Source organism: Spermophilus citellus (assembly GCF_964194105.1).
Source record: "Spermophilus citellus genome assembly, chromosome: 14".
NCBI lineage: Eukaryota > Metazoa > Chordata > Mammalia > Rodentia > Sciuridae > Spermophilus > Spermophilus citellus.
The window spans coordinates 36317530-36344064 of NC_138194.1; the positions used below are offsets into that span (position 1 = coordinate 36317530).

The following is a 26535-nucleotide window of genomic DNA, read 5'->3' on the forward strand; positions in this document are numbered from 1 at the left end:
ATAAGAAACTGGCCTTCGAGTGTGTGTGTGTGTGTGTGTGTGTGTGTGTGTGTGTGTGATTGCTAAATTGCAAGTCATAAACACAACCATTTGTTATCATGTGAAAGGGGAAAAAACTCCATTTGGAGCTCTTTTCACATTGCTGATTAGAAAGAATCAAGCTTTATATTCTAAGACCCATTCACGCTGGTGGAAACATAGTCAGTTTTGATTATGAAGGGAGAGATGCAGACCTAGACAGGAGCTACACGCTGATATGCATGCTATCAGAATGATTTATGCAAATTATGCATATTATTCCCAAAGGAATTCCTCCTCAAACTGCCAGGATAAATTGCCGGAAATTAGCCATAAAATCTGTCGTGCTAGGAGCAAAAGGTGAAGGCCACTGGGAAAGCAAGGACATTCGGCTTCTGGAATCTTCCAGGAGATGATGGTGACTGTTATTCTCCCTGGATACGGTGGAAAATATGGTTTTCTTCTGAATCTTATTAAAGTATTTTTGTTTGAAATTTTTCCAGCAAATGCTGACTCACATTTTATTTACAGCTAGCATAAAAGAAATTAAGTGTTAAACTGTCTCAGAAAGTACTACTACAATTACTTTACTATTCACTGCCTAAATGGTGATTAAATGGCTTAGCCTGGCTTTAGGTTGGACAAATAACCCACTAGGAGTGTATTGTAAGTAGAATATGATTTAACTCTCCAAGGGTATGCTGTGTATCCCCTTAACATTCTTTCTGCCTGAACATAGCACTGCTGCCTCTTACCTGTGAAATGTCCCCCTCAGCTATGTTGGGGCAAGGCCACCCCACTCCTGACCCTTGCCATCCACAGCCCCCATTGGCTCCCTTTTGGTGTTCAATGGATGTGTTGAAGAAATGCCTTCCTTTTCCAATCACGGCTATTGAGTGTTACTAAGTGAAAGCACCTTTCAAAGCAGCAATGTTTCAGTAAGCTTTTGTCTGTTTGTTTCCTTCAGAAAGCATCATTCTTGAGGTTTTGCGGCTACACTCGTATTCCAGCAGCATTCGTTTTGTGCAAGAGGATTTCACTCTCAGTTCAGAGAACGGCAACTACTGCCTGCGAAAGGGAGACCTGATTGCCCTCTTTCCTCCAGTCCTACATGGTGATCCTGAAATCTTTGAAGCTCCAGAGGTAAATAAGCATCAAGCCAGTCATCGCTTCTTCTTAGTGCAAGAACATCTCTCTTCTTCATGATCTCTCTTCCTCTTGCCACTTTGTTCCAGAAGAGATCTGAGACAGCTTGATGACTTGTGTTTTTCTTTCTAATAAGATAGTTTTTTTCTTTACTAAAGTGTTTTTGAAGGATCCATCTTTGAAAGGTTGTGTGATGTACAACTGGAAATACTGTGATCAGACTAAATGTTATTGGCTTTAAATGAAGTGGAATATTGTACCTTGGCCGCTATTACCTTTAGGCCAAAATTAGGTTTTGCTTGGCAGAGAATTACTGAAAACCATGCAGGGCCTAGCTCTTGACAGGTGGCAAAGCAAATAAATAATGACGACTCTTTTGCTAAGTATTTGCAAAGTAAAGTCGACTCTCCCAAAGACTAATACCATCATTGTTATAGTAAAGCCTATGTACTTTTTCACTAAAGGTATATGCCCCTTCTTGATCAATTAGTATGGCATTATGAACTTGAGATTGTAAAGCTGCTGCTCACTGGTGAAGCTCTGAGGGTAATTGTGTCATCTCCTTGTATTTTTTTTTTCTGAAGCTGGAGTTAATGAATATCAAAGACTGGAAATTAATCCACCCGATTCATCCCTTAATACCACTTCAGAGATTCACCACCTGCATGCAAATTGAAGGCAGTCATATTCTTTCTGTGCTTTTCATGAAAATAATTGTTGCTGTAGCTGTTTTTGTATATACAATGCTTTTTAATTTTTTTTCCAAAGGGGAACTTCTGTGCTCTTTTTGAGCACTTCATAACTGGGTCACTTTTAAATCCTAGTTTCTAAGTTACATGTTTTGCAGCTAGGCTGAATTATAGTATTGTTGAATTTTAGAAATTAACACAAAGAAATCAGATTTCAAATAACATTAACATAATCTGCATTTATTTCATCAGCAATAGCAAATATCTTAGTGTGGGAATGTATGTATCATTTCCACCCATTTCTAAAGAGGCATTAGATGAATGATGATAGCCAATAGGTTATAAAATATTAGCAAGTAAATGAATACTCTGTAGACAACAAGCTTCATCTCCACATTTGTAAATATCAAAAAATTTCACTCACAAGTACCTATTTAATAAATAAGACAAACACATAGTTAGTATCTGAAAAATGTTTCTAAGTATTATTTTTTTTAAAGAGAGAGAGAATTTTTTTTAATATTTATTTTTTAGTTCTCGGCGGACACAACATCTTTGTTTGTATGTGGTGCTGAGGATCGAACCCGTGCTGCACGCATGCCAGGCGAGCGCACTACCACTTGACCCACATCCCCAGCCCTGTTTCTAAATATTAAAATAGTTTCATTTTTATTTATAGTTTTTCACTTAGCTTCTACTTTCATTTTACATTGTGATTATTCCTCTAGTCACTAAGTTTGCTACATTAAAATTATCAACAAACAATCAGTAAATATTCACCAGATTACTACTAAATTTTTGGCATCATTCTTTATAGTACTCCCAGTTTCTACCAGTTTTAACCCCCATGATAAAATAACAACAAAAAAGACCTTAATTTAGAACTTTAGGAATTTAAAAACCAAAGTTAAAAAAAAAAAAGGAAAGTGTTTTAAGAAATTTTCTCCTGTGGAATACAGTGGCACTGACCAAATCTTACATAATAAGCTGCCCAGTCTTGATAGTAATCATGAGGGTTTAGCCCATACTAAATCAGTACAAGAACAAAAATGCAATATTTTGAATATTGACTTAGCATCATTAAAGTAGCTGTAACTTGAGTTGAGGAGCAGTGTCTATTCTTTACTAGATTGAACATTAGCCAATAATGCTAACTGATTTTAAAGTTAACTAGCTAATTTTTGCCATAGTACCCTGAAATTAATTTTGGAAATGCTGATAATTCTTAGCACAGGGAAAAAAAAAGTAAGATACAGTTAAGAATCACTTTTATATGATTGTCCAGTTCTTATCATTCATTCTACAAACATTTACCAAGTACCTACCACCATCAGAACATCTGAAGTTATTCCTTTGGTTCGTAACAACTTAAGATAGCAAGAAGAAGATGCTATAGATCTTCATAGCATCCCAAAACAACACATACTGACAGTAAAGAAGAAAATTCTGAAAAATCCTATCCATGGCCATTCCTCACTGAGAACGCTGGGCCACAAGCTCATGAGAGATGTATATTCATCACTACCAGCCTTTTGTAAGCTATAAATTTTTAATGAGATGACCAGGTTTTAGATATAGAAAACAGACAATTGCTATTGGGCCAAAACTAGTAGGAAAACTAACTCTGAATACAGGTGTAGCTGCTTTGGAGGACATAGAGGCCTAAGAGAATTAATAGACACAGCTTCTCCCAACTCACTTAGTCTTGGCTTCAGAATTTCTGAGACCCAAAGGCTCTAAAATGTTGCTTTCCAAAACAGGCCAAGGTCTTCCTTCCCACTTTAGAGCTTTTATACCCACATTTCTTTATTCATGAAGTGTCCCTCCCTCCCTGTCCACCAGCAGGCTTTAGGTCACTCCACAAGAATAACCTTAATCACATCTTCTTTGATGATGTTTCTGATTTCCACATTATTCCAGAGAATTTGCCGTTGCCCGCTCTGTGGCATGTGCCCACTTTGTTATGGTGCATACTGCAGTATTTTGGCAGTTACTTCTTTCAGTTCCCCCCCAACATAGGACATCGTCCATGTCAGCTAAATAATGAAGGGGATGATGGGATACATAAATGCACTGAAGGTATACTTCAGTTAAAACTTTAAATCAGGACAGCGCACATTTACATATACACTGGGAGTAAGCACAGATCAAATAAAGAACTGACTTGTGCTGGACACAGTGATGCACACCTGTAACCCCAGTGACTCAGGAGGCTGAGGCACAAGGATTGCAAGTTCAAGGCCAGCCTCAGCAACTTAGTGAGGCCCTATGCAACTTAGTGAGAGCCTGTCTTGAAATAAAAAACAAAAGGTGTGGGGATGTAGCTCAATGGTAGAATGCCCCTGGGTTAAATCCTCAGTACCAAAATCGAGGGTGGTGGGGGGGAGTGACTTGTTCATAAGCATAGTAATACAATTGGAGAGTGGTAAGAACTATGGTGAGAGGAGACCCTGTAAAGTATGTCAGTGGGAACAGTGGATACTTCTGAATGAGCCCTCAATTCTTGCAAGCCTTTAGATCTAGTTTGGGCACATCATATTGATCCTTCTTTTTTTTTTTTTTCTTTTAAAGAAAATGACTTTGGAAAATTGAAGTCTAAAATAATATGGGATAAGAAAAAAATATTTTGAGACCTAATTTGGCCTATAAGCTTCCAACGTGTAACTTTTGTGTTAATAATTCTTCTTTTCCTGAATATTGGTTGCTTAGCTTACTGTTATGTTAAGCATTCAGGTGATTCTTGCCTGTGTGGGAAAATAAATTGGCAAGTGAAATTTACAATGAGAGTGAGAGCAAAATAACACCCCTTTTGACTCTTCCTCTCTGTCTCTCTCTCTCTAGAGGACATGCTATCCAACAAAGTCTAGATACTCCATTAGTTAGCTAGGAGTGAATAGCTTTTTAAGGTCTTCTGAGGGCTATTCTAAATATACATCTGTTACTAGCCAGAACTCACGTAACTGGTTATCAAATAATTCTTTTCTGTCAGAATGCAATGATATCCAGAACTGGAGTTATGGAAAAGACCAAATCTGTTTATTCATATTTCCAGGCCCAGAAATGCTAAAGGATAAAGGCTTGGTGACACTATTAGGCTATAAGAAAGACACAGCAAGTATTTAAAACAACAGTACTTTATTATCAGCACACTGCCTCCAAAGGTAAAGAAACATGGTAAAATGACAGTGGAATTCCAAATACTTTGGAGTATGCCCCCAAAAGGCTCTGAAGTTGAAAGGTCATGTCTAACCTAGTGTAGTTCTACTCTATGTACTCCTCAGAGTTGTAGGCATAAAAAAATGATGAATGAATTTGAAAGCCCTTGAGAAAATTCAAAATCATTATAGGAATTGTGGTATACACATTCTTTTTATTATTATTATTGTTCTTAGAATAGACCAGTTATGACAGATGAGGAAATAATTCTAATAAAGTTTGTCTATATTTCAACAAGGAATAATGATTGTGTCATCGGTAAACTTCAAGGAAGCAAACATACTGAGCATCTACTCAAAAGCACTGTGATAGGCATAAAGGGTAACCTCTTGGCCCTTGCCTAAGAGTCCACAGTATAGGAGCTGAGCCTTATTATGCAACCATGTTCTCACAGCCAGATCCTCTGTGTGGACAACGCTTCTTCCATTACCAGTAAACTGGCACTTCATACCTTCAGTATCGAAACCAGTTGTGTCCTTGTATATCAAAGTGTTAAAAGGCTCTGATTTGTAATATTTGTCCATTTTCATGGTGTAAATACTACCATCCATGGTAGATTGGATGTTACCAACTTGAAGACCCCAAAACACAGGTTTGGGAAAGGTGTACCAACCTATCACAAGCTGGCAGCCGCTGACTGCATCTTGCAGCTGACTTGAACCCAAGTCATGGAAATAAAAAGGAACTTCCATACTTTGTCATCTTTCCCCTCATGAGGGCTATAACTAAAAGCAGCAAAGCAGTGGCCCCTTAGTCATCCATTCGAAACACTGACAGGTTGTGTTTATTACTACAAAGTCATTTCTTTTGTCTAATTTCAATTGCTATACCCAACTTATAAATTGGATATAAGACATGAGCCTATCATGGGTGACCTACCTCAGCAGGACCATGTTTTAAATCTTTGTAGCTTCAATGCTTCTTATACAGGAAATGCAAGAAAGAAAGAGAGAGAGAGAGAGAGAGAGAGAGAGAGAGAGAGAGAGAGAGAGAGAGAAAGAGAAAGAGAGAGAGGAAGGAAGGAAGGAAGGAAGGAAGGAAGGAAGGAAGGAAGGAAGGAAGGAAGGAAGGAAGGAAGGAAGGAAAAATCTGTTGAGCTGAACTAAACACAGTATTTGGAAAACACAAATTAAGATGTTATGCAATCTTCCACTGTCATGTATACCAAAAATTCTCCTCTATTCAGAATATAGGATCTTCTATTCAATCTTGATTTCAAGAGCTTCAATAGTATACAATTTCTACCACTTGGAAGTACTGAATATTTATCTGTTTCTCATTCTCTATATGATGATTTTCTTATTCAATGTCCATATTTTTCCAAAAACTTGAATATTGGTTTTGAAATATAACTTTACTCTCCTGTGTTTGTTCATTAATTTAACAAACAAATGTGGAACCTCGACTGTGGAAAATAACATGATGTTAGAGACTTTGAAAATACAGAGATAAATAAGACAGTGTCCCAGCTCCACTGCCCTGGGGTTTCTTGACCCTGGCATCTTCTGTGAGTTAGCTTCACCTTGCCTAGTGGTAGGATAGCTATGGCAGTTCCAGACACCATGTTCACAAATCACCAGGCCCTGAGGAAGAAGGATAATGAACCATTTCTTTTCTGGTTTTCTTTTTTTACAAGAGAAGAATGCTCCTAGATGTCCCTACAGACTTTTCCTTCATAGCACTGATCAAATTGCTTCACACACCCTGTCCCAAACCAGACAGAGGCCAGAGAATTGCGATTACCAAGACTGGTGCCTAGATAAACCTCATACTTCTGTATGAGTGATACTGGGGACTCTGTTAAAGGGGCAATGGGGAATTTCAGTGTCTTACACCTTTTCTAATTATTTATCTATTCTCATCTTTTAACTGACCCTCTTTAATTATGAAGTATTGAGCTTTGTATGATCAGTGCATAGGATTTAAGTCAGCATGATGAATCCTAAGATTAAGTGGACCCAAATGAATGGATCCATCTTATGCTTCTTAACCCGATGTTTCGGTCACTATGACCCCAAAATCTCAGGAGTGAGATTATAATATCCTTTCTCCTTTTGGCTAAAAACCAAACTGTATCCCTAGCAAACGCCATAAGTCCTTTCTAAAATTAGTTTCTGTTAGGTTCTCCATGCGTAAGTAGTGGAACAAACTGAAAATAAATTTTAACTCAGAAACATACTTCTTATACCCATGTGATGATAATCACAGAGTAAAAGACCTTGGTCATTTATATTTTAGTTTTACAGAATAAACAACAAAATAGAAATTTCTAAGATGTTTATTATGAGGAAATAAAATAGAAGGAAACAGAAAACTAGAGGAGTGTCATTAATGATTGACTAGAGGCTAGAGGAACTTGATTATGAATACTCACTGAAAGTCATGGGCACTGTGGCCTCTCAGAGGGCAGCATGCTGAAAAATTTCACAAAGAAGAACCTGAAAAACCATAACGGTTTCCAGTTTATTTGTGATATTAGGACACTGTGTAGTGATAGCCTATGCTAAGGTTTCCTTTTGCATTAACACATATTGTGTGTTAGTTTTGAACGAATCATTTCATAGCAAAGTTCACTTCCCTGGGGAGCTCTGGGGAAGAGTTCTAGTCTTCTTAAACTGGTCAGCAGGAGGCACCAGGACTAAGTCCAGGCAAGCATGCCTGGTCCCTAGAAGTCCACCAGCAGAGTTTATTCCATACAGTAGTGTCTCCAGTAACAGTGTATGTCAACACAGACTGTTCCTTCCTTCAGGAATGAACAGATATTTTGGTTTAGATCCTACTTGGATACATCCCAGAACTGGCATGTCAGGAAATAAAACAATTATTAAAATTCTGATGGATTTTGTCATTATTACTGCATATGCAAATTGAAGGAGACTAGAAACTACCCCCAATTTTTCTAGCTCAAATAAGTGTTCTAGGTAGATGAGGGTAAACTCAATGCTATGAAAGGAAATGATTCACTGATGTTAACCACACTGCCATTGAGTGAGAAAATAAGATCATCTGTGATGGACTCAGAATCCATCCATGTGTTATAGAGTTTTCACCATAATCTAAAATGCCTTTTATTTGACCTACTTCTTTGCATTTGATGTCATGTAGTTTATATCAAACTTGTGTGCCAAACAGGTCGAATATTAATGAACACCAACTACAGGAACTACATGTTCATTTTCATGCAGGCCACAAGACTTAATTTAATCAATGGTTTAATTCACCATGGGCTGAAATAAGGTCATTTAGTCCTCTCTAAAAAACTCAAGTGAGGATTGAACCATACCCCTTTGGTAGCATGGAAAAATTAAGATGGTGAGCCCAAACACTCTAGATTAAACAGTCTCACCATTTTCTGTAGCAAATAATATATTTATTAAATATACCAGAACCGTCTGCCACCCTAGAGTTAACCCAAAGAGATTTCACTGAAGTAGAAATTTCACAGGAGAAATTTCCTTAAACATCAAAAAACAAGCAAAATTGATTTTTGTGGCTTAGGTTCTTTCTAGCCTTTATCTGAATCTTATTATTTTAAATTTATTTAATTGAAACATAAACACTGGATCCAAAACTCATAGTTCTCATTCATCAGTAGCTCATTGGGAAGGGATAAGGAAAAAGAAAACTAGGGATCCACAGTTACGTAGCTTCTGTGAATACTAGGATTCCTGATTCCATGGTAACAATGACAGCGCTACAGCTGTCTCCTACCCAAAATTGGTATATCAAGGGCCAATATGTCAAGACCCAATATGTCAATACCCACCTTAGAGAAAAAAATAGAGATATAGCTTCTACACTTACAAAGCTCGGTTTAGGTGCTATGGCTTGAATATGGTTTGTCCGCCTCCAAACGTCATGTTGAAGTCTGCCATCTTGGCAGTGGGGATCATAAGAGGTATCCTTAAGAGGGATTAAGGTCTTTCTTGGAACTGACTGGACTAGCTACCTCAAAATTGGGTTATTAGGGCTGGGGCTGTAGCTCAGTGGCAGAGTGCTTGCCTAGCATGTGTGAGCATGGGTTCAATCCTTAGCACCACATAAAAATAAACAAATAAAATAAAGGCATTCTGTCCATCTATAACTACAAAATATTTTTTTAAAAAACAGTGGGTTATTATAAAGTGAGCCTACCTTTTCCAAATTTGCCCAGTTGCCCTTCTGCTTTCCACCATGAAATGAAGCAGCACTAGACCTTCATCAGCACCATGCTCTTGAACTTCTCAGTCTCCAGAATCATGAACCAAAAATAAACCTCTTTTCTTTATAAATTGTTTATTCTCAGATATTCTGTAATTGCAACAGAAGACTGACTAAGACATTAGGAGAAAATGTGAATAGGGAAGAGAAATCATATGGTGTTTGGACTTCACTTGACTATGGGGAAGTAATTTCCTAGGAGCATATGAGTTTTGGGCTTTGTTTTGTTTTTGAAATTCATGAATGATTTGTACATAATCAGGTTTTACTTTCTGGTGTTGCTGATTGAAAGAATCTTTTAAGAGAGGCAGGAAAAGCTAGTAATTTTGTGGACCTGAAATCAAACTATTTCATGTAAAATTTTGATTTTGACATTGTGTTTTGTTCTTTATAGGAGTTTAGATTTGATCGCTTTATTGAAGATGGTAAGAAGAAAACCACCTTTTTCAAAGGAGGCAAAAAACTGAAGTTTTTCATAATGCCGTTTGGATTTGGTACCAGCAAATGTCCAGGTCGATATTTGGCAGTTATTGAAATAAAACTATTGTTGATTGTATTTGTAACTTATTTTGATTTAGAGATAATTGACAAAAAGCCTATCGGACTAGACCACAGGCGCTTAATGATTGGTGTTCAGCATCCAGAATCTGATGTTTTATTTAGGTACAGGGCAAAATCTTAGAGAAGCTAAAAAAAAAAAGAAATCTATCTAAATGAACCTAAACATCCTAAGCTTATCTGTTTGTTTAATTTCTGCAAATGCAATTGCTATGTTTATTTAAGAAGTACCAATTTATATTTGATCTGAGATTAGTCCAGTTTGTGTTTGATTACAAAGTCTATCAAAAAATAAAACAGAATGATATCATAAAATGGACATCAAAATCAACTTCATGATAAGTTCAAAACTTGTTTTTACTTTTTACTTATTGTGATTTTCACCTGTTATATTGAGTTTACCTTCACAGCACCCAGTTTGGCAGTGTGGGGTTTTTTTTTAATCACTTAACTTATTTGCTAATATGTAAGAGTACATTTTATGTTCCACTGAAAAATTGTACTGGAAATGGACACAGTCTAACAAATTCCAAATTCTCAGAGAACAAGGAAATTAAATTTCCATGAGCTACACTGGATGAAAATGTTCCCTTCAAGTGTAATATCAATAATATCTATATTGCCAGGGTACGTTTGCATTAAATGAGTTTTGCAGTAGATTAAATGCTTCAACTTCACTTCAATATTTAATCATCCATAAATGCTCTTTTATTACTTTGTATACTATGTCTCAGTAGAACAAAATTCCCTGTTATGTAAGACCTCTCATGTTCAAGTTAGATACTGATAAGATTAAATGTATAAGAAAACACAAAACCTATTTTATATTCAGAAATTGCCCTAGACATTAGTATTAGGTTTATTATAGGCACAAATGTTGAAATCATTACAGCATTGATTGCAGCATTTGGCCTTTGTATAAACTCCAGGGGCTATGCCAACATTGCAATGAACTTTTCTTAATTACAGAAACAGAGAAACTAAATACTAGTATTTGTTCTTGACATCTCACTTTTTTACTTGTAATCTTTTAAATTATAACATTTTATAATGCAGTATAATTTCATGGCACAATGCAACATCATCTCATCAATTCAAAGATTTCTAATATCAGATTACCAAGTAGTTGACATTTGACCTAAAGAATGAACCAATATAGAAACAGTCAATACAGGTAATTAAGCTCAGTTAATTCATGCTGCATTAATTATAAAATCCAATAGTTCAGAAATTTTCTATTTTTAAATGAGAAATTTATTTTTAAATAAAATGCTTGTTATACTTAATAAACAAACATGATTATCTAACATTATTTTCTCCTTTTATAATTACATGCTCTGAATGTTTCTTTATTGAAAATCTAATGCCATGAAGTTTGGTTTTGCTTGGATGAGGATGTGTTTATTTTCACCCTTATTCTTTTTTCTTATTTTCTTGAAAATGACCATTTGTAATTGTGTAAGTTTATGGGATACAAAATGATGTTACGACTTTGAATACAACATAGGATAATTAAATCAAGACAGATAACATATCCATTACCTCAGATTCTCAACAATTTTTTGTACTAAGAATATTTGAATTGTATTCTCTTAGCAATTTTGAAACATATGAGATACTCTTTTATTAGCTATATTTATCACACTGTGCAATAGATTTCAAAAAGAAAAAGTATTCCCACTAGCTGAGATTTTGCAGCCTTTGACCATTGTCTCCCCATTCTCCCCACCCTCAGCCTCTGTAGCTACAATTCTATTCTCTGCTTCTGTGAGTTTGATTATTTTAGATTCTATATATAAGTGAGAACATGTGGTATTTGTCTTTCTATGCCTGGCTTTATTTCACTTAGCATAAGGTTCTTCACTTTCATCCATGTTCTCACAAATGCCAGGATTTCCTTCTTTTTTAAGGCTGAATAGTATTTTATCATGTGCATATACCTCATTGTACATGATAAAATACTATATATGCTCTTTATCTGTTTGTCTTTTGATGAATCCATAGGGTGATTCCCTGTCTTGGCTATTGTCAGTAGTGCTGCAGTGAATATAGGAGTACAGATCTCTCTTCAACAAACTGATTTCAGATCTGCAGAGTAAACAGCCAGAAGTGGGATTGCTAAATGTCCTCATTCTTGAAAAGTTGTTGGTGTTGCTGGATGCACAAACATAAACTGATAGTAATTTCCTCATAGAACTTTGAAGATGTCGCATGTTCCTGAGGCTTCTGTTCTTGTTTTTGAGGGGTTAACGGTTACTTGATGGCTCACTGCTTAACTGTGACCACTTGGACTTCTTCTGCTTGCTTTTGATGTTCTTAGCCTCTTTCATGCCTCATGCTGCTTCTTGAATATGAGAAGGAGGTATTTCATGTAGGAAGTATTACTCGGCCACCCTCTCTTGATCACCCCTCTCAGATGCTATACTACATCTTCTCACTGTGTCTTCTAGGTTGTGTAGCCTTTTCTCCCCACATTTTTCGTCTCTCACATTTGAGATAATTTCTTTAGATTTCTAGTTTCTTTTCCATATAGTATATCTAATCTGCTCGTTAACCCATATATTGAGTTTGTTTCTTCTTTTATATTTAAACCTCAGGTCTACAGGTTTGGGTAATCATACTTCTTATACTCTTTAGTTCATGGTATACAATTATAGTTGGTCTAAGCAACACCCTTCTGGCTTTATCTATTCCATTTTATCATACCTCCCTCATCTCAGACAAGCATTCTAAAGTGTTTAGTGTGTATATTTGTAAATATCTTGGGCATATTTTTAACTTACATAAATACATTCTCTATAAATAATATCCTTCTCAACTTTTGTATAAAGGCTTGTGGTTTCAAAAATATATTCACATTTACTCTACTGCAGTTAAGTGCACCATAGTATTCCATAATGTACATTCAGTGTGTTTTGCTTTGTTTCATTTTGCTACTGGGGATTGAACCCAAGTATTTGTCTTACCACTAAGCCACATCCCCAGCCCTTTTTATTTTTTGAAACAGGGTCTCACTAAGTTGCTGAGGCTGATCATGAACTCAAAATCCTTCTGTCGCAGCCTCCCCCGATTGCACTCACTATATTTTAATGATGTGTTCACTCAGTGATTGATCCTATGTTCAGTGAGACAATTAATGTGGGAGAGATGCCAAAGCAGAACTTCAAAACTCTCTCGCCCCATCCTCCTACTATGCCCAGCAACCCTCAGCTCTGGGCTTCTACAAACTCTTCTCCAACTGGCCCACCTCACACATTTAGTCTGTGACAGTCTGCACTCTCCCCAAGACATTCCAAATTTGTTTGCTCTATCCTTAGATCCATCTGTCCCTTCCCCATCTGTGGGGTCTCCACGGTTGAGTTTGAGTCCAGTTGTAAACCTTTAAGTTCTCCATTCCATTGCCTTTACTAAGTTTAATAGTTACATTTTTTCTAGTCTGATAATTCTCTTTTGTTCTTTATTTCATAATACCTTGTTCTTTCATCATATACTCAATGCTCTTTCATTTCTTTAACTGTATTAAGCAAACATACTTTGTATTCTGTATCTAATATTGCCAATTCATTGGTGTTTTGTGTGTTTGATTCTCTAGTTTATTTTTCTTTAACTTACTTGGGATAGCTTAATTACCAAACTCATGTTCCTTGGAATTTTATCTCTGGAAATTTTTATTTTAAGACCCAAGCTTTTAAAGTTTATTCCTCCAGGAAAAAAAAAATGTGTTATTGCTTTTGTCCAAATGCTGATGTTACCATCAAACTCGGATTGATTGAAATTTTCAGCTTGAGAATTTGGGAGGAAGCAAAGCATGACACAGGTGTTGTGAATTCTAGCCCTAAGTCAGGTAGAATGTAACCCCATGATTAGGAATATACAGAAGAGACATTTGCTTGTTCGTTTCACCCAGGCGCAAGGCTGAGACAGGCAAATATATCCACAGTCTTGCTCTGCAAAGTATTTTTCTGTTCACCTACTAAGTGCGTTGGCTCTGCAGAGTCTTGAATTTCACACACACACACACACACACACACACACACACACACACACACTTGAGCCCAGCTTCAGCCCTGGAGTTTATCTCCTACCTGCCACAAAGCATACTTCATTCACTTTGTACTATTGTACTAGGGCATCTAGTCCACCATCTGTCCTGAAGTGGAAACCTTCATATTTTTTCCCCTGAAACTTCCATATTCTCAAATTCAACTTAGTAGTATACTTTCATGATGTTGTAGTAGAGGAAATACAAAAAAAATATTGCATTCTAATTTCTAATAATACATAGAAGTATATAAAGGAATTTAGAATAGAAAGTAAAAATCAAGATGGCAGAGAAAAGATCATATAAAAGGAATGGACAGTAAAACCAAAACAAAGCAAAAGAGTCATATGATAGATTTAAATCCAGTTACTAAAGTGCTTATGAATAGAAAAAAAATGTCATGAAGAAATAAGCAAAAAGACATGTATTCTAGTTGTGTCATAATTAATTTGTTATCATCAATAAGTTACTTTGCCTCTCATTACTTCAGTGTTCTCATTAGCAAAAAAATAATAATAACAATAATGAGACCTTTTGACATTTTGGTTTAATTGTAACAATTAAGCATAGTTATATGCATGAACTTATTTTGAAAAATACAATGCTACATACAATTACAAACTTTAACAGAGATACTTAAAAATGTTGTGCCTTTTAAAAATCATTATGGTAGAGGGAATAATTTTCTGGTCATTAATTAATTCATTATTCATTTATTCAGTCAAGCATTGGGCATTTCCTCTATTCTAGATATGACACTATGCATTCAATTATCCAATTGAATAACAAAACCAAATGGCCAGTGAGGCTCCAAAAGTTTTTGAAATTATTTTATATATTATAAAAATCCATCTTTTATTTTTACAGCTTCACCTTAGTTTTAAAGAAAATAAATAATAATCAAGTTATCATTTTATATCACTGACCAATAATAATGAAGCCGTCATCTGGTTAGAGGAAGGTAAATGCCCTGAAGGATATTTTCCTTAAAGCCATTTATCACTAACTCAGGATTGCTGATAGGGAAAGTATGTGTGAACTTTGGTCTCCCTGGTTTTATCTTCCCTGGCACACTTCATCCTATCACATCCATTTTGTCATTAAGTTTTGAGTCACGTGTCTAAGGCAAAGGAACTTCCATGCTCAAAATTTACATGGTTATTTGTGCTTATTTTATTTAAAAAAATGATTTTAGTAATATTTCCGTTAAGCATCTTCTAATTTAATAATGGAGTCTTAAAAACCCATCAAAGACTAAAGCACAAAGTTTATCAAGGTTTTGATCTCAGTATGAAAGAATGTCAATAATTATCTCATGCCCTTAAAATGTGCACTTTTTTAACCTGTTAAATTTGCCAAACTATTTTTTACTTGAACTGCATTATTAGGTATTCATATTCACATACTCAATTAAGAAAAAGCATGCTAAGATTACATTCCCTATAGCATTATTTTAAATTAAAATGAGCAGTCTCATAAAACAGTAGTATTTATCTAAAGCAATTATTACTTACTCTACTGCAGAGTGTAATTCTAAATCATTGATCATTGAAATTTGAACATTTTATTTTGTTTTTATTACTTTCTAGGGTATGTTAAATATATTTGGTGAAAAAAACCCAATTCAGCAGTCTTAAATAGGTGATAATTTGGCCATGGTTATGTTTTTAAATGTTTTTTAGAAAAGTGCTGTGAATTATAAAAAGCAATAGTCCTGATATATTTGTTTACTATTATCTTTTGATTTTTAAAATGGCATATGTGTGGATCATAGGAAAGTAAACTTAAAATGTTAAGCAAGAAATACAATTATTTTGCAAATGTAATATTTAGTGTTCTTTTATTTACAACAGAAATTCAATAAATCAACTTTTGACTCACAGATTAATGACTATGTCTCCTTATTTCCCTACTAGGAATAAATTGGGTGACAGAAGATTTTATTACAAATAGCAAATTATTTGGAAAACGATGCTGCTGTCTTTAAAATGCATTTTATAGTCAGAATATTTTTCATTGTATTTTAACATTGTTGTTTATATGTGAGGTGAAAACAGATCCAAAAAATATTACCAAGTTTCATAATGTTTATTTTTAGCTGGCTGAGCTACCTTTCTTAATACTCACTATTATTCTGTGGAGAAAGAGACATACAAAAACAACAGGAAATGGGAGATCTCATTAGATGTGATCTTTTTGTCTTCTGCAGTTTTCTTCACTTTATCACAGATAATGAATAAAGCTGAGTGATATTTGGACAGTATTCAATTTATTCATAAAACTGAAATGCAAATCATAAAGTGTGTAATACAATACAGTTGATGAAAACGTGAATGTGAAATAATGAAATGTGGCTCTTTTAGCAACTGTACCTATAGTATTTCACTGGGACACTTGACTTTTCTAAAGAACATTTGTGTGAGTCACTAACATTTTACATGAACTCACATCACACAGTGAGAGTTCTGTTAGAAGGCACTTCTGTGAGCAGGTAATAGGAGCTAATCTCTGCTGGAAGGTCCTCCTATTCATTTGAAGTAGTCACTTCAATATTATTTATTTATCAACAAGGGTAAATTGCCCATTAAGTGGGCAATCTGTGAAGTCATTATCTTTACTTTCAATTTTATTTAATAAAACAATAAATAAAAATTTGCAGAACTTTCTGGATTTAGTCATGATCATGTGAGTAATGTGCATTTTTTTATTCAAGATATAGATGCAAAATACTGATAGTTATGCTGGATTTTAAAAAAAGAATTTGATATTGTTTATTATTATTAATTAAAGTATAGTTTATGTTCTCAGCTCCTAAATGTGTTGATTTTTATAAGGTGAGACATGATATTTTGCAGTCTACACAGAAAATACATAGAGATAAAATCTTGAAGCATTTTTATATCTCTTACAGCAATTTGTGCTTGTAGGAAAACTAGAGAAATGGAAATAACAGGTAAAGGTATTACTATCTAGTGATTCATTATTGAGTCAAATTTAAACATCTGTAAGTAGGAAGCATGCACTAGTTGTAGATTTTTTATTTGCTTATAAGGGAACACTTACTCCAAATAACTGTTACTTCTAAGAGTTAGCCATTGTAGTTAACATAAAATGTATATCATATTACCTGATAGATAACAAAAACATTTTGCTTTATTGTTAATTTTTTTAAATGAAAAGTGCTTCAATCCCACAATTCTAAGAATTAAGCAGTATAAAGTTTTATAAGTGTCTTTGTTTTATACCTTAGATGGGATACTGAAATCACTTTTAAATTTTTGATGAAGTTAATAGTATACATGTAGTAATACTTTCTCCATGTTGTACAATTAGATGCTCATTTTTTAAAACCTTTAACAAATTTATATTTACAGAAAAGTTATAAAAACTTTTCATCTTTAGAGAAAATGAAACAATATTGACAAAAAGTTAAAACTAAGGAAAGATCCCAGGATTTAACAAGTTGAAGATCTTCATAAATCCTTGACTTTCAAAGATAATTGACCATAACTATCTTGTAGGGCAACAAATAACACCTGAGTAACAGAGATAAAGTGAGGATGTGTGCCACCCATATCCTCCATAGTTCAAATAATTAGTTTTTGCTTTCGTAAAAAAAAAAAAAAACAATTTTCTAAGTTGTTCAAAGAGATTAATTTGTTGAATAATTATAGATTGTTTTTAAAAACCCCTTTTGAGAAACCTATACTTTAAGTGTATGCCTGATGCTTCTCCAAGACCCAGGTATGTATGTATTGACCCCACTCCCTGATTCATTGGGATTCAATAAATACATGTCTTTTCCTCTCAAATGAAGGGCATAGGCTCAGAGTAGCATCTGAATTTTGACCATAATTCTGCAGAGAAACTGTACATGGCAAATGTAGCTGCACTTACTTGAATCTGCAATGCATGATTTAATGTTTTAACTACTTAGGTACATAATCAGAGTCTCTCACAGAAGAAGATACTATTTATCTTCTCTTTTTAAAGAGTAGATGAGGATACTCAACAGAAAAATCCTTGCTTGAAATTCTTTAGTAATTTCCAAAGCAGAATAAATGTATAAAAGGAGATTAGGCCATGAAACATTTTTTTATGTTTAAATTCTCATCTCTAAACACCTCTATTAACAGCAGATTTGAGTTGTGACCATCCTCCTAATAAAAAATGAAATCTCTAAGATTGAGAAACATTTGTAAATAATGGATCCTTTAAATATCCCTGAACTTTATTCTAAAACTTATAAGGAGAAATAATAATTGCTTTATATAACCACTGATACCATTTTAGCATTTGATGAAGATGTTAATTTATGGTTGGTTAGCAGTTTATGGCTGTCATTAGTTTTTCAGTTTGGTCTACATTAGAAATCTATTTTTCTTTTTTATTTTAATTTGAGACAATTATATAAAGATATGGTTATGTTTTATCTTAAATGTATCATTCTACTATAGCATTTCAAATTATTCACAGATCATAGTTCTTATATGTGCATATATGAATTTAAAAATACAGCAATAAAATGCTTGAAACAGATCATAAATTTGCTTCATATTTTATTGCATCTCTGAATCAGGTTGAGAAGACAAGGGCAACTATGGTCTTTGGGAAAGAATTAACTCTTTCCCAAGCTTGGAAGGAGAATGATATCACATTGTGCATAATTAAATTCAACTCCTCATCAAAGCATCCTGGTGACTTGTAAGATAGGTTTGTCCATCATCTAAGTAGCAAGGGGGAGAAGGGGTAACTGTAAAATTTCTCTTTCTTTTTGCAGTCTAACCTTCCCAACCCAGTCATTTCTCTTCCAAAATTCTCTCATCTGTTACTGTATTGCCCAAATTAGGGAACACTGAAGAAGGGAAGCAAAGAAAAGTGAGTCTCAGTCTCTCTCTCTCTCTCTCTCTCTCTCTCTCTCTCTCTCTCACACACACACACACACACACACACACACACACACACACACACACATATTCAAGGGTACCTGATTATTTTGCAACAGCACAGAAAACTCTTCTGGATCATATTAAGGCTAGTAATTTAGAAAAAGTGTCTGAATTTAACCTAATCAAACTTCAGGGAAGACCAGCAAAGAATATTTCCTGCCGTGTGGGAGAGCAAGAGTTGTTTGGGGGTTTTAACCTGGAGCACTTCAGCAGAACTCCCGGTCCTGAGTGACAGCGCCTGCTCTTTAGAAACCTGACAGGTGTGCTTGAACCCACCCTGATGCGGGGTTCAGAGAACAGCCTAACCTTAACAATACTACCGGTAAAGAGTTCTAGGCAGAGCCCCCCTCAAGTTCGCGTTTTGTCCGTGGAACTTGGAGGGTGGACAGCTATTGCGCCAGCAGGAGGTGGCCCGAAATTCCAGCGTAAGAGAAGCCTAGGAAGAAGGGGTGCCCTGCGGCGGCAGATCTGGTCTATTAGAGTCGCAGAGCGAAAAACAGTGCGATGGGCATGCCTGTGGTGGGCATCTTTCAATTTATCTGCTACTGGGGCTAGCAGGCCCACTTGAAGGCCGCTGTCTCCCTCCTCCACCTGGGCCGGGCTCCCAGCACAAACACTTGCCCAGATCCTGGGACCCAACAAGTTCCTGATTATTCCGCACAGCACCGTGGTTCTAGTAAACCCATGGAGAGACGGGAAGAGCCATAGATAGGGACCAGCGGAAAAGACTGTCACCCCGAAAGCTGTTTCTACTCCTCAACTGAAGTTGTCTCCTGATTTTTCCCTCGTACTGTGCCTGAAGTTTGGTTTAAAAGGCTGGGCTGAAATCAACCTGCAGCTCACTTGGCTTGGCAAATACTGGGACTTTCGAGTTACAAATGCCAACGCAGAGCTCACAGGAGACAGGCTAGATTATTTTGCCCACAAAACAACAACAAAATTGTTCATTGATGTAAAGTTTCTTGGCACGTGGATAATTTAGTCTGATCGGCATTTTAATTAAAAGAAAACTCATTTGTTTCTGATGTTAAGGTTTTGCAGTTAAATTTGGTGTAGAGGCATCTTTGTGTAGTTGACGCCCCACCCCCGCCCCCCCATTCCCCAGCTGAATCTCATTTTCATTAAAGGTTTGACTTGAGAAGCCTCGCCTGACCAGGATTCATTACCTCCCGCGTTCCAGGAGCACACTTTCGGATCTCCACTTTCTTCCCTCGCTCCGCCGGGCAGAGCCGCCACAATGTGCTGCGAGCCGGGAAGTGAACTCCCATCATTATTTTTCAAAGTCTGGGAAGTGTATTATCCTTTTTCCTAGTGGTAATTAGTTACCATAGCATCTAATACGTAAATGTGCCCACAGCACACCATTAACAGTTAAACGGAGGATTCAATTTAACACATGATTATATCTTTCATAAGTCATTACATTGGAAAAGTCAATGCCACTTCCTGGAGCAAACGCAGGGTCGGGGTCGCCTAGAAAGGTTCGGTTCTGGCGGCGGTGACCAAGAGTGCGTGGAAAAAGGAAACTCCGTGAGACTCGGTTTTCCCTAGGGGACTGTCGGCTGTGAGGATGGGTAGTGGGGCGACGAGAAGAAGAATTTCGGTTTAAAACAGGGTCTTGGAGGGGTTGCCAGTTGCAGTCCAGAGCGCACTGCAAAGCGCGCACACGGGCGCGCGCGCACACAGACGCACCACGCGAAGAGCGGAGGAGGGGTAACTAGAGAGCTTTCTGAAGAAGATCATTTGTTGGTCCTGGGTAAATGAAAAGCTGCAGCTTCTGTGTCCAATGTCAAGCTGACCAGAGACTCAAAGTGGGTCTAAAAAAGCCAAGTGAAACTTAAGTTTTCCCTGGGATTCATCTGCCCACTCCTAGTTCCCTAAGGAACCCAAACTGAGGGATTGGCCCGCCGAGGTGCGCCTGGTAGAAGTGTTCCCAGGCGCGGTGGGTGCCAGAGCAGTCTCCCCTGCGAACCTCTATGCTCTGCCACTCTCCACAGTCTTAAGGGCCTGACTGCCTGCTCTGGCCCAAGGGCACTTCGTCAAGAACACACTGGACCCCCTGGTGTTCAGTCACCCAGTCTTGATCCAGCTGCCCAAGCTGTGCTCACATCTGGGGCCCAGCCCAGAGATGTACGGCCCAAACTCTCCAGATCAAGCGGAAATTCAGGGCTCAAACCTCAGAAGAAATGCGGCCTCAGGTGTTTTGTCTGGAGGGTGGAAATGTTCTCACTCCAACCACTGTTTTTCTCCAAAAACTGCTGCAGCATAAATTTTGAAAAGGTTGGGGTTCGGGTAGGGAGAGCCACATAAGTAAATTGGAAGACATTCTGTTCTTTCAGATGTCCCACACTATTCCTACAACCACATGCTGAAACTCTTAGGTATAGAAAGAAGGTTGATTTGTCTGAAATTATTAAAATGAAAATAAACACCATTAATTCTGGTACATTTAATAGTTGCTTATTCATCTGACATTTCAACGTATTTTCAAATTACCTCTCTTGCTCCCACCCCCATCCATTTCAAGTCTCTTCAGGACTAAACCTGGAGGCTGAGTGATTAAAGGGTAAGTATTTCTTTTTTTTTTCCTTCTGAATTTCAAGATTTGTTATTCTGCCCAATTCCTAATAATACTCGAACAGTACAGAGGTTGTAGAGGAAGTATTTCAAGGAGGCCTTTTAATAATGAGAAATATTAAGCAGTAAATCTTGCAGCAAATGTGTCCCCTACAATGTTAATATGCAAAAAGAAAAAAAAATCCGACTGGTGGTAGCTGTGGTTAATTCCTAATCAGAATGATGGACAGCAGGGCCAGAACAATACAAACTAATGGCTGTGTTGCTGATCACTTTACCCCTTGATTAAAGACACCCAATTATGGCGCAGAACAGTGTCGTAATTATGTTTCTTAATCACATCCAGGAGGTTTAATTGCCTTAACGATGTGTTTCATTAAATGAATTTAGGTATTATAGTCGACAGTTTTCATACACAGTTGTTTTCAAATTAACATAATATTAGACATCGTCATGGAAATTGTTTTAATAATCATAATTAGATGCACCCAGGCTTTGTCTGGTAAATGCTAAGAGACGTTCTTCTCCTGCCTGGGGGCTGCCCTGTTCTCTTCCCTCTCTCTACCCCCACTCCCAGACTGGGAGGGCTCCAGCTTCAAGGCCCTTTGCTGTTATGTTTTCTGAAAAGTTACAGGTTCTGATTAATCTTCTTTGATGGCAAGTGGAGCAGAAAATATCCTCCCTCACCCCCCACTAAGTTTGATGGCATTTAGGGATATCTTTATGAGCTGAGGCTACACAGACAAAAATGCATTTAACATTACTGGCTACAGAGGAAACACCATGACTTCTTAACACCATATCACCACCACCATCACCACCAACTCTATAACCTCCCCTACAATACAAATCACACCTTCTACATTTGAGAGCAATATAGAGGTCCAAATACAAGATTATCCTTCAACCTTCAGTAGCATACAGGTCCAAACCAATCCAAATATATATAAAAAAAAAATCTCTTTAACCAGCAACACCTACAGTAAGCTCTGGAAATCTCTATGGGCATTTGTTGACACATGTAATTCAACTTAGCCAATTGACTCTTTTAACACACACACAAAAAAGTGGAAAACCACATTAAGATTCATTGTTCAGAAAATCTAAATCCATCTCTTTTTCCTTGGCTTTCAAGTATTTGAAAGTAGAAATTTTGAATAAAAACTCTTTAGAAACTTCACCCACTTTGGTGGGCTCTGGCAAGGTTATCAATGTCATTCAAGTGGAAAAGAATTCCAGGGAAAGCATGGCCTTCTGAGTTCATTCCAGCAGCCAGGAGCTCTGGATCTCTTCTGGGTCCCACCACTGACCCCATTCACCTCTCTTTGCATGGCCAGGCCTAGCAATTGTCCTTTTAACAAGTAAACAAGTAAACTAGGACTATTCCTAATTGTGCATTCCTGCCAAAATTTTAGTTCCACCTTCTCTGAAAACTCCTTTCTGTTCTGTTACCTTTCAAGCAAAAAAGTAACACAGAAGAGAGGTGTTGCTCCTTCCACAAAGCACAGCATAATAAAATGTTTGATCAAAATATTTTAATAAAGATTCTTTCTGACATAGATACACATACAAATGGTCATACATAGCTGTCATATTCTGATTGACCTATTTAATATATATTATTCTTTACACATCCAAACCCACCAACAGATCCATCACAGCTCCCAACTCACCATCCAACCTGACAAACTGAATTTGTTTTATCTTCAAGGAGTGGAAAATAACAGGAGTCCATTAAAAAAAAAAGAAGAAGAAGAAGAAGAAGAAGAAGAAGAAAAAAAGATTTTCTTGATTTTCATAGGATGGAAATGCAGGCAAACAGCCATGCAAACTAAAACTGAAAGCTCACTTTGGGTAAATAGCTTCTTGCTTTTCCTTAGTTTTATTTTTTTAATTTTTTTTTAGAAAAATAACAAAGGATTTCACACCATAGACAAAACAACAAACCAGTCTTTAAACTTAAATAATTTTCCACAGTTAAAATAACTTATATATGTACATATATTTTAAAAGCAATTAAATTAGACCTCTTTAAAAAAAAAAAAAGAAAAAGCACAGCATAGCCTGGAAAAAAATATTTGCTTAGTATGTTTTTACTTATAGGATCTATTGCTGTGATGTTTATTTCCCTTTTGGAATGCAAATAAGTCCCCTTTCAAAAAAAGAGATCAATTCATTCATCAATTAAGAATACACCTTTCCTGTAATTTTTGGACTGAAGCAATTTATTAAAGCTCAATTTAAATACAGGGATGATGCAACTGAAAATATCCAGGTGACCTTTCATAAACCTAAGCAACTCAGATACATCAATATTTCTCTTCATACTTGTTGGCAAATAAACCTTTTAACACTTGGCACACGGTATAAGTTAATCTATAAAACAGAATTTTAGAGGCATTAAAAAAATCTGCACATAAGACCCATGACCTTAACACATGATAAATACTGTTGATGTGGAAGGGTCATTGAAGAATAACAAATAAATACCATGAATTGTTAATACATCATTGCAGAGTAGAAAGTAACAAGGTGCACATAAATATTTTTAAATGCAATTCTTTCAGCCACAGTCAGTTTGCTTTTATATCACTCTCGCCAGAACTTTGAGCATTTTCACAGGATTAAAGTTCAGAGACAATAAAAAATACAAGTCTTTCATAGCAACATGTCTCTTTCTCTGTTTTCCCCCCACTTAAATAAGTCTACATTTCAAGTTTTTCTCCTGGCTCAGAATCAAAATTTATTTTCAAGTGCCCTTTCTGATTTGTCTGAATGAATATTCCGTTCCACATGTCTCCCAAGCCTGGACTCCTTCTCTCCCCTTCAGCACTAGCCAAATTCACAATTATTAGTAGGATTAGTATTTTTGCCATTCAATATTCTCAACGCTTAATAACCAAGCACTATTTCTCAACTTATTTTTCACCTTTAAGGAAGACTTTGCTTCCTTGAGGTCTAGGCTGCCACCAAAGTTGCCACTTTTCTGAGAAAAAAAAAATAGACATCCATACTCCATTCCCAACTCCACCTCCCTCCTCCCTCCCTCCCCACCCCAAAGACCGAGATTCTGGGCATGTCAAAGCTAAAAGTCCCGTTTGTCTTTGATACTTCTCAGTTCTTGCCTCTGCTTTGTTTGCTCAGCAAGTGTTTCACAACTACGAGAGGACCAAAATAAAAGGGGTGGGGAGCAGCTTTTCGCTTTCCTCTAGCTTTTGGGTCGGTCTTGTGGTTTTCGGGGGTGTGTTTAAGGCTTCTCCGTGCACTGTTTGCAGAGGCTGGAGGAGACGCTGTTGAACAGGGCGCACTTCTCCGGGCAGGAGGCGGCTGGGGGTAGCCCAGCGCTAAACGGGTAGCCAGCCGCTTGCTCGTAGGCGCCGAGTGCTGGGTGCAGAGCAGCGGCTGCAGCTGCCGCCGCCGCGGAGCTGGGTAGGGAGGCGGCCGAGATGGCCTGGCCCTGATTGAGGTAGGCGACAAGGCGCCTCATCTCTTCCAGGGCCTGAGCCTGCATGAGGATATAGTTCTTGGCTAGCAGTAGCGTGGCGATCTTGGACAGCTTACGCACTGAGGGGCTGTGCGCGTAGGGGATCACCGCACGCAGCTCGTCCAGCGCGTCGTTCAGGTCGTGCATCCTCCGGCGCTCCCGGGCGTTGATATTGAGCCGCAGTGCTTTTTGCTCTTTGGATTTCTTGCTGCTGCTGCTGCTGCCGCCGCCACCGCCACCGCTGCTGCTACCCCCGCCGCCGCCGGGGCCCCCCGGGGGGACACTGGCGGCTCCGTGGAGGTGGGCGTTGGAGCAGCCCTCTGCCGCCTTGGAGCTGCCACCTCCGGCGCCTGGGGATGCCCGCGGGTCGGTGCCTCCGGCCCGGAGCACCAGCTCGCAGCGGCCGTCGCTGTCGTCGTCGGGGCTCTGCTCTCCGCCGCTGCTCTCGGCCATCGAGCCGCGGCTCGCGCTCTCGCCGTATTTGAGGCATAGGGCGGCCCCAGCCGGCAGGCTGCTTAAGCTAGGGTCGCCCCCAACGCCGGCTGAGCCCACGAGCAGCCCGGGGACACTCACCCCGCCGCCGCCACCTCCCGCACCTCCGCCACCTCCTCCAGGCGGCGGCAGCAGCAGCCCTGCCCCCTCGGGGTCAGCCGGCTCGAAGCAGCCTAGGGGTGACGAGGAGGAGGACGCCGGGCGTTCCCGAGGCGGCGGCGCTAGGGACAGGTCCATGCCCGGGGGCGTGGAGCGGAAAGCCGCCTCCAAGCGCTTGGCGGTGGAGGCGCTCAGGCTCTTGTGAAGGAAGAGGTCGTCTTCACCCGCGGCCGCCGCGCCGAGGTGCAGCCCGCGCTCCATGGTCCGGTGCCGGCGTGCAGCCCGGGCCCTCCGCACCCGCTGCCGCCGCCTCGGCTCGGGAGTCAGGCGGCCTCACAGACGCGCGCGAGCAGGGTTCCGGAGCTGGTGCGCGCGTCGGTCCCGGTGTTGCCGGCAGCCCTCTCCCCTTCTTTCTTTTTCTTTTTCGCCTTCCCCCGCGCTCGCCGCCTCCTCTTCTTTTTCTTTTTCGTCTCCAGCCGATGGTGCTGGCTGCTGGGGCTCACCATGGGCCGCGGCCCCGCATGGTGGGAGGGTGGGAGCAGAGGGAGTGGAGCCGCCGCCGCCGCCGCCGCTCTGAGCCCAGCCCCGCGCCTCCTCTCCGCACCGTTTATCTTGCTTGGATTCACCTTCAAGAGATTTCCGGACCCATCAACCAGCCGCCGCCACAGACGGGGGAGTCTTTTACATCATTATCTCTGAGTAGGTTATTATGAAGAAGACTCGCCTGTTGGGACAGCGCTTTCTACCCAATCAGGTTAACGTTTTAATTAATAGGATTAAAACGGTAACAAACAATCGCAGGCGCTATCTGGCCGCGAGTCTGAATAGTTTCATTTCCCAGGTCTGAAGACAGGCAGCAGCTAGAGCTTTATAAAAGGCGCCTGCTCCATTATTCTGCCTGCCATCTGTATACACAGCTTAGCGCATATGTTTGCAAGGCGCTGGGTCCTGTTAGTAACCCAACAACTGCCTTTAGCTTGACATGTGTGGCGACTTTCACTCATCAATGAGCACACTAAAAGCCCTACTTAGAGCCGAGGATGTTCTTTGCTCCTTCAGCAAATT

At 38.4% G+C, this 26535-nt stretch overlaps 2 protein-coding genes across 2 annotated transcripts in view; one reads left to right on the forward strand and one right to left on the reverse strand.

Moving 5' to 3' along the window:
- CYP7B1 (cytochrome P450 family 7 subfamily B member 1) overlaps window positions 1-12577 on the forward strand; it is a 203036-nt gene extending 190459 nt beyond the window's left edge. The window contains exons 5-6 of the mRNA XM_081265965.1: window positions 986-1161; window positions 9664-12577. Of these exons, the coding sequence (XP_081122091.1) occupies window positions 986-1161; window positions 9664-9951 (464 nt within the window). The 3' untranslated portion in view covers window positions 9952-12577. The remainder of the gene's footprint in view (window positions 1-985; window positions 1162-9663) is intronic.
- Window positions 12578-24642: 12065 nt separating this feature from the next.
- Window positions 24643-26220, reverse strand: BHLHE22 (basic helix-loop-helix family member e22; the record flags this gene model as incomplete). Its single annotated transcript, XM_081265912.1, has 1 exon — window positions 24643-26220. Exon 1 carries the CDS (start codon window positions 25729-25731, stop codon window positions 24643-24645), a length of 1089 nt encoding a protein of 362 aa, XP_081122038.1. The 5' UTR covers window positions 25732-26220.
- Between the last annotated feature and the right edge of the window lie 315 nt (window positions 26221-26535).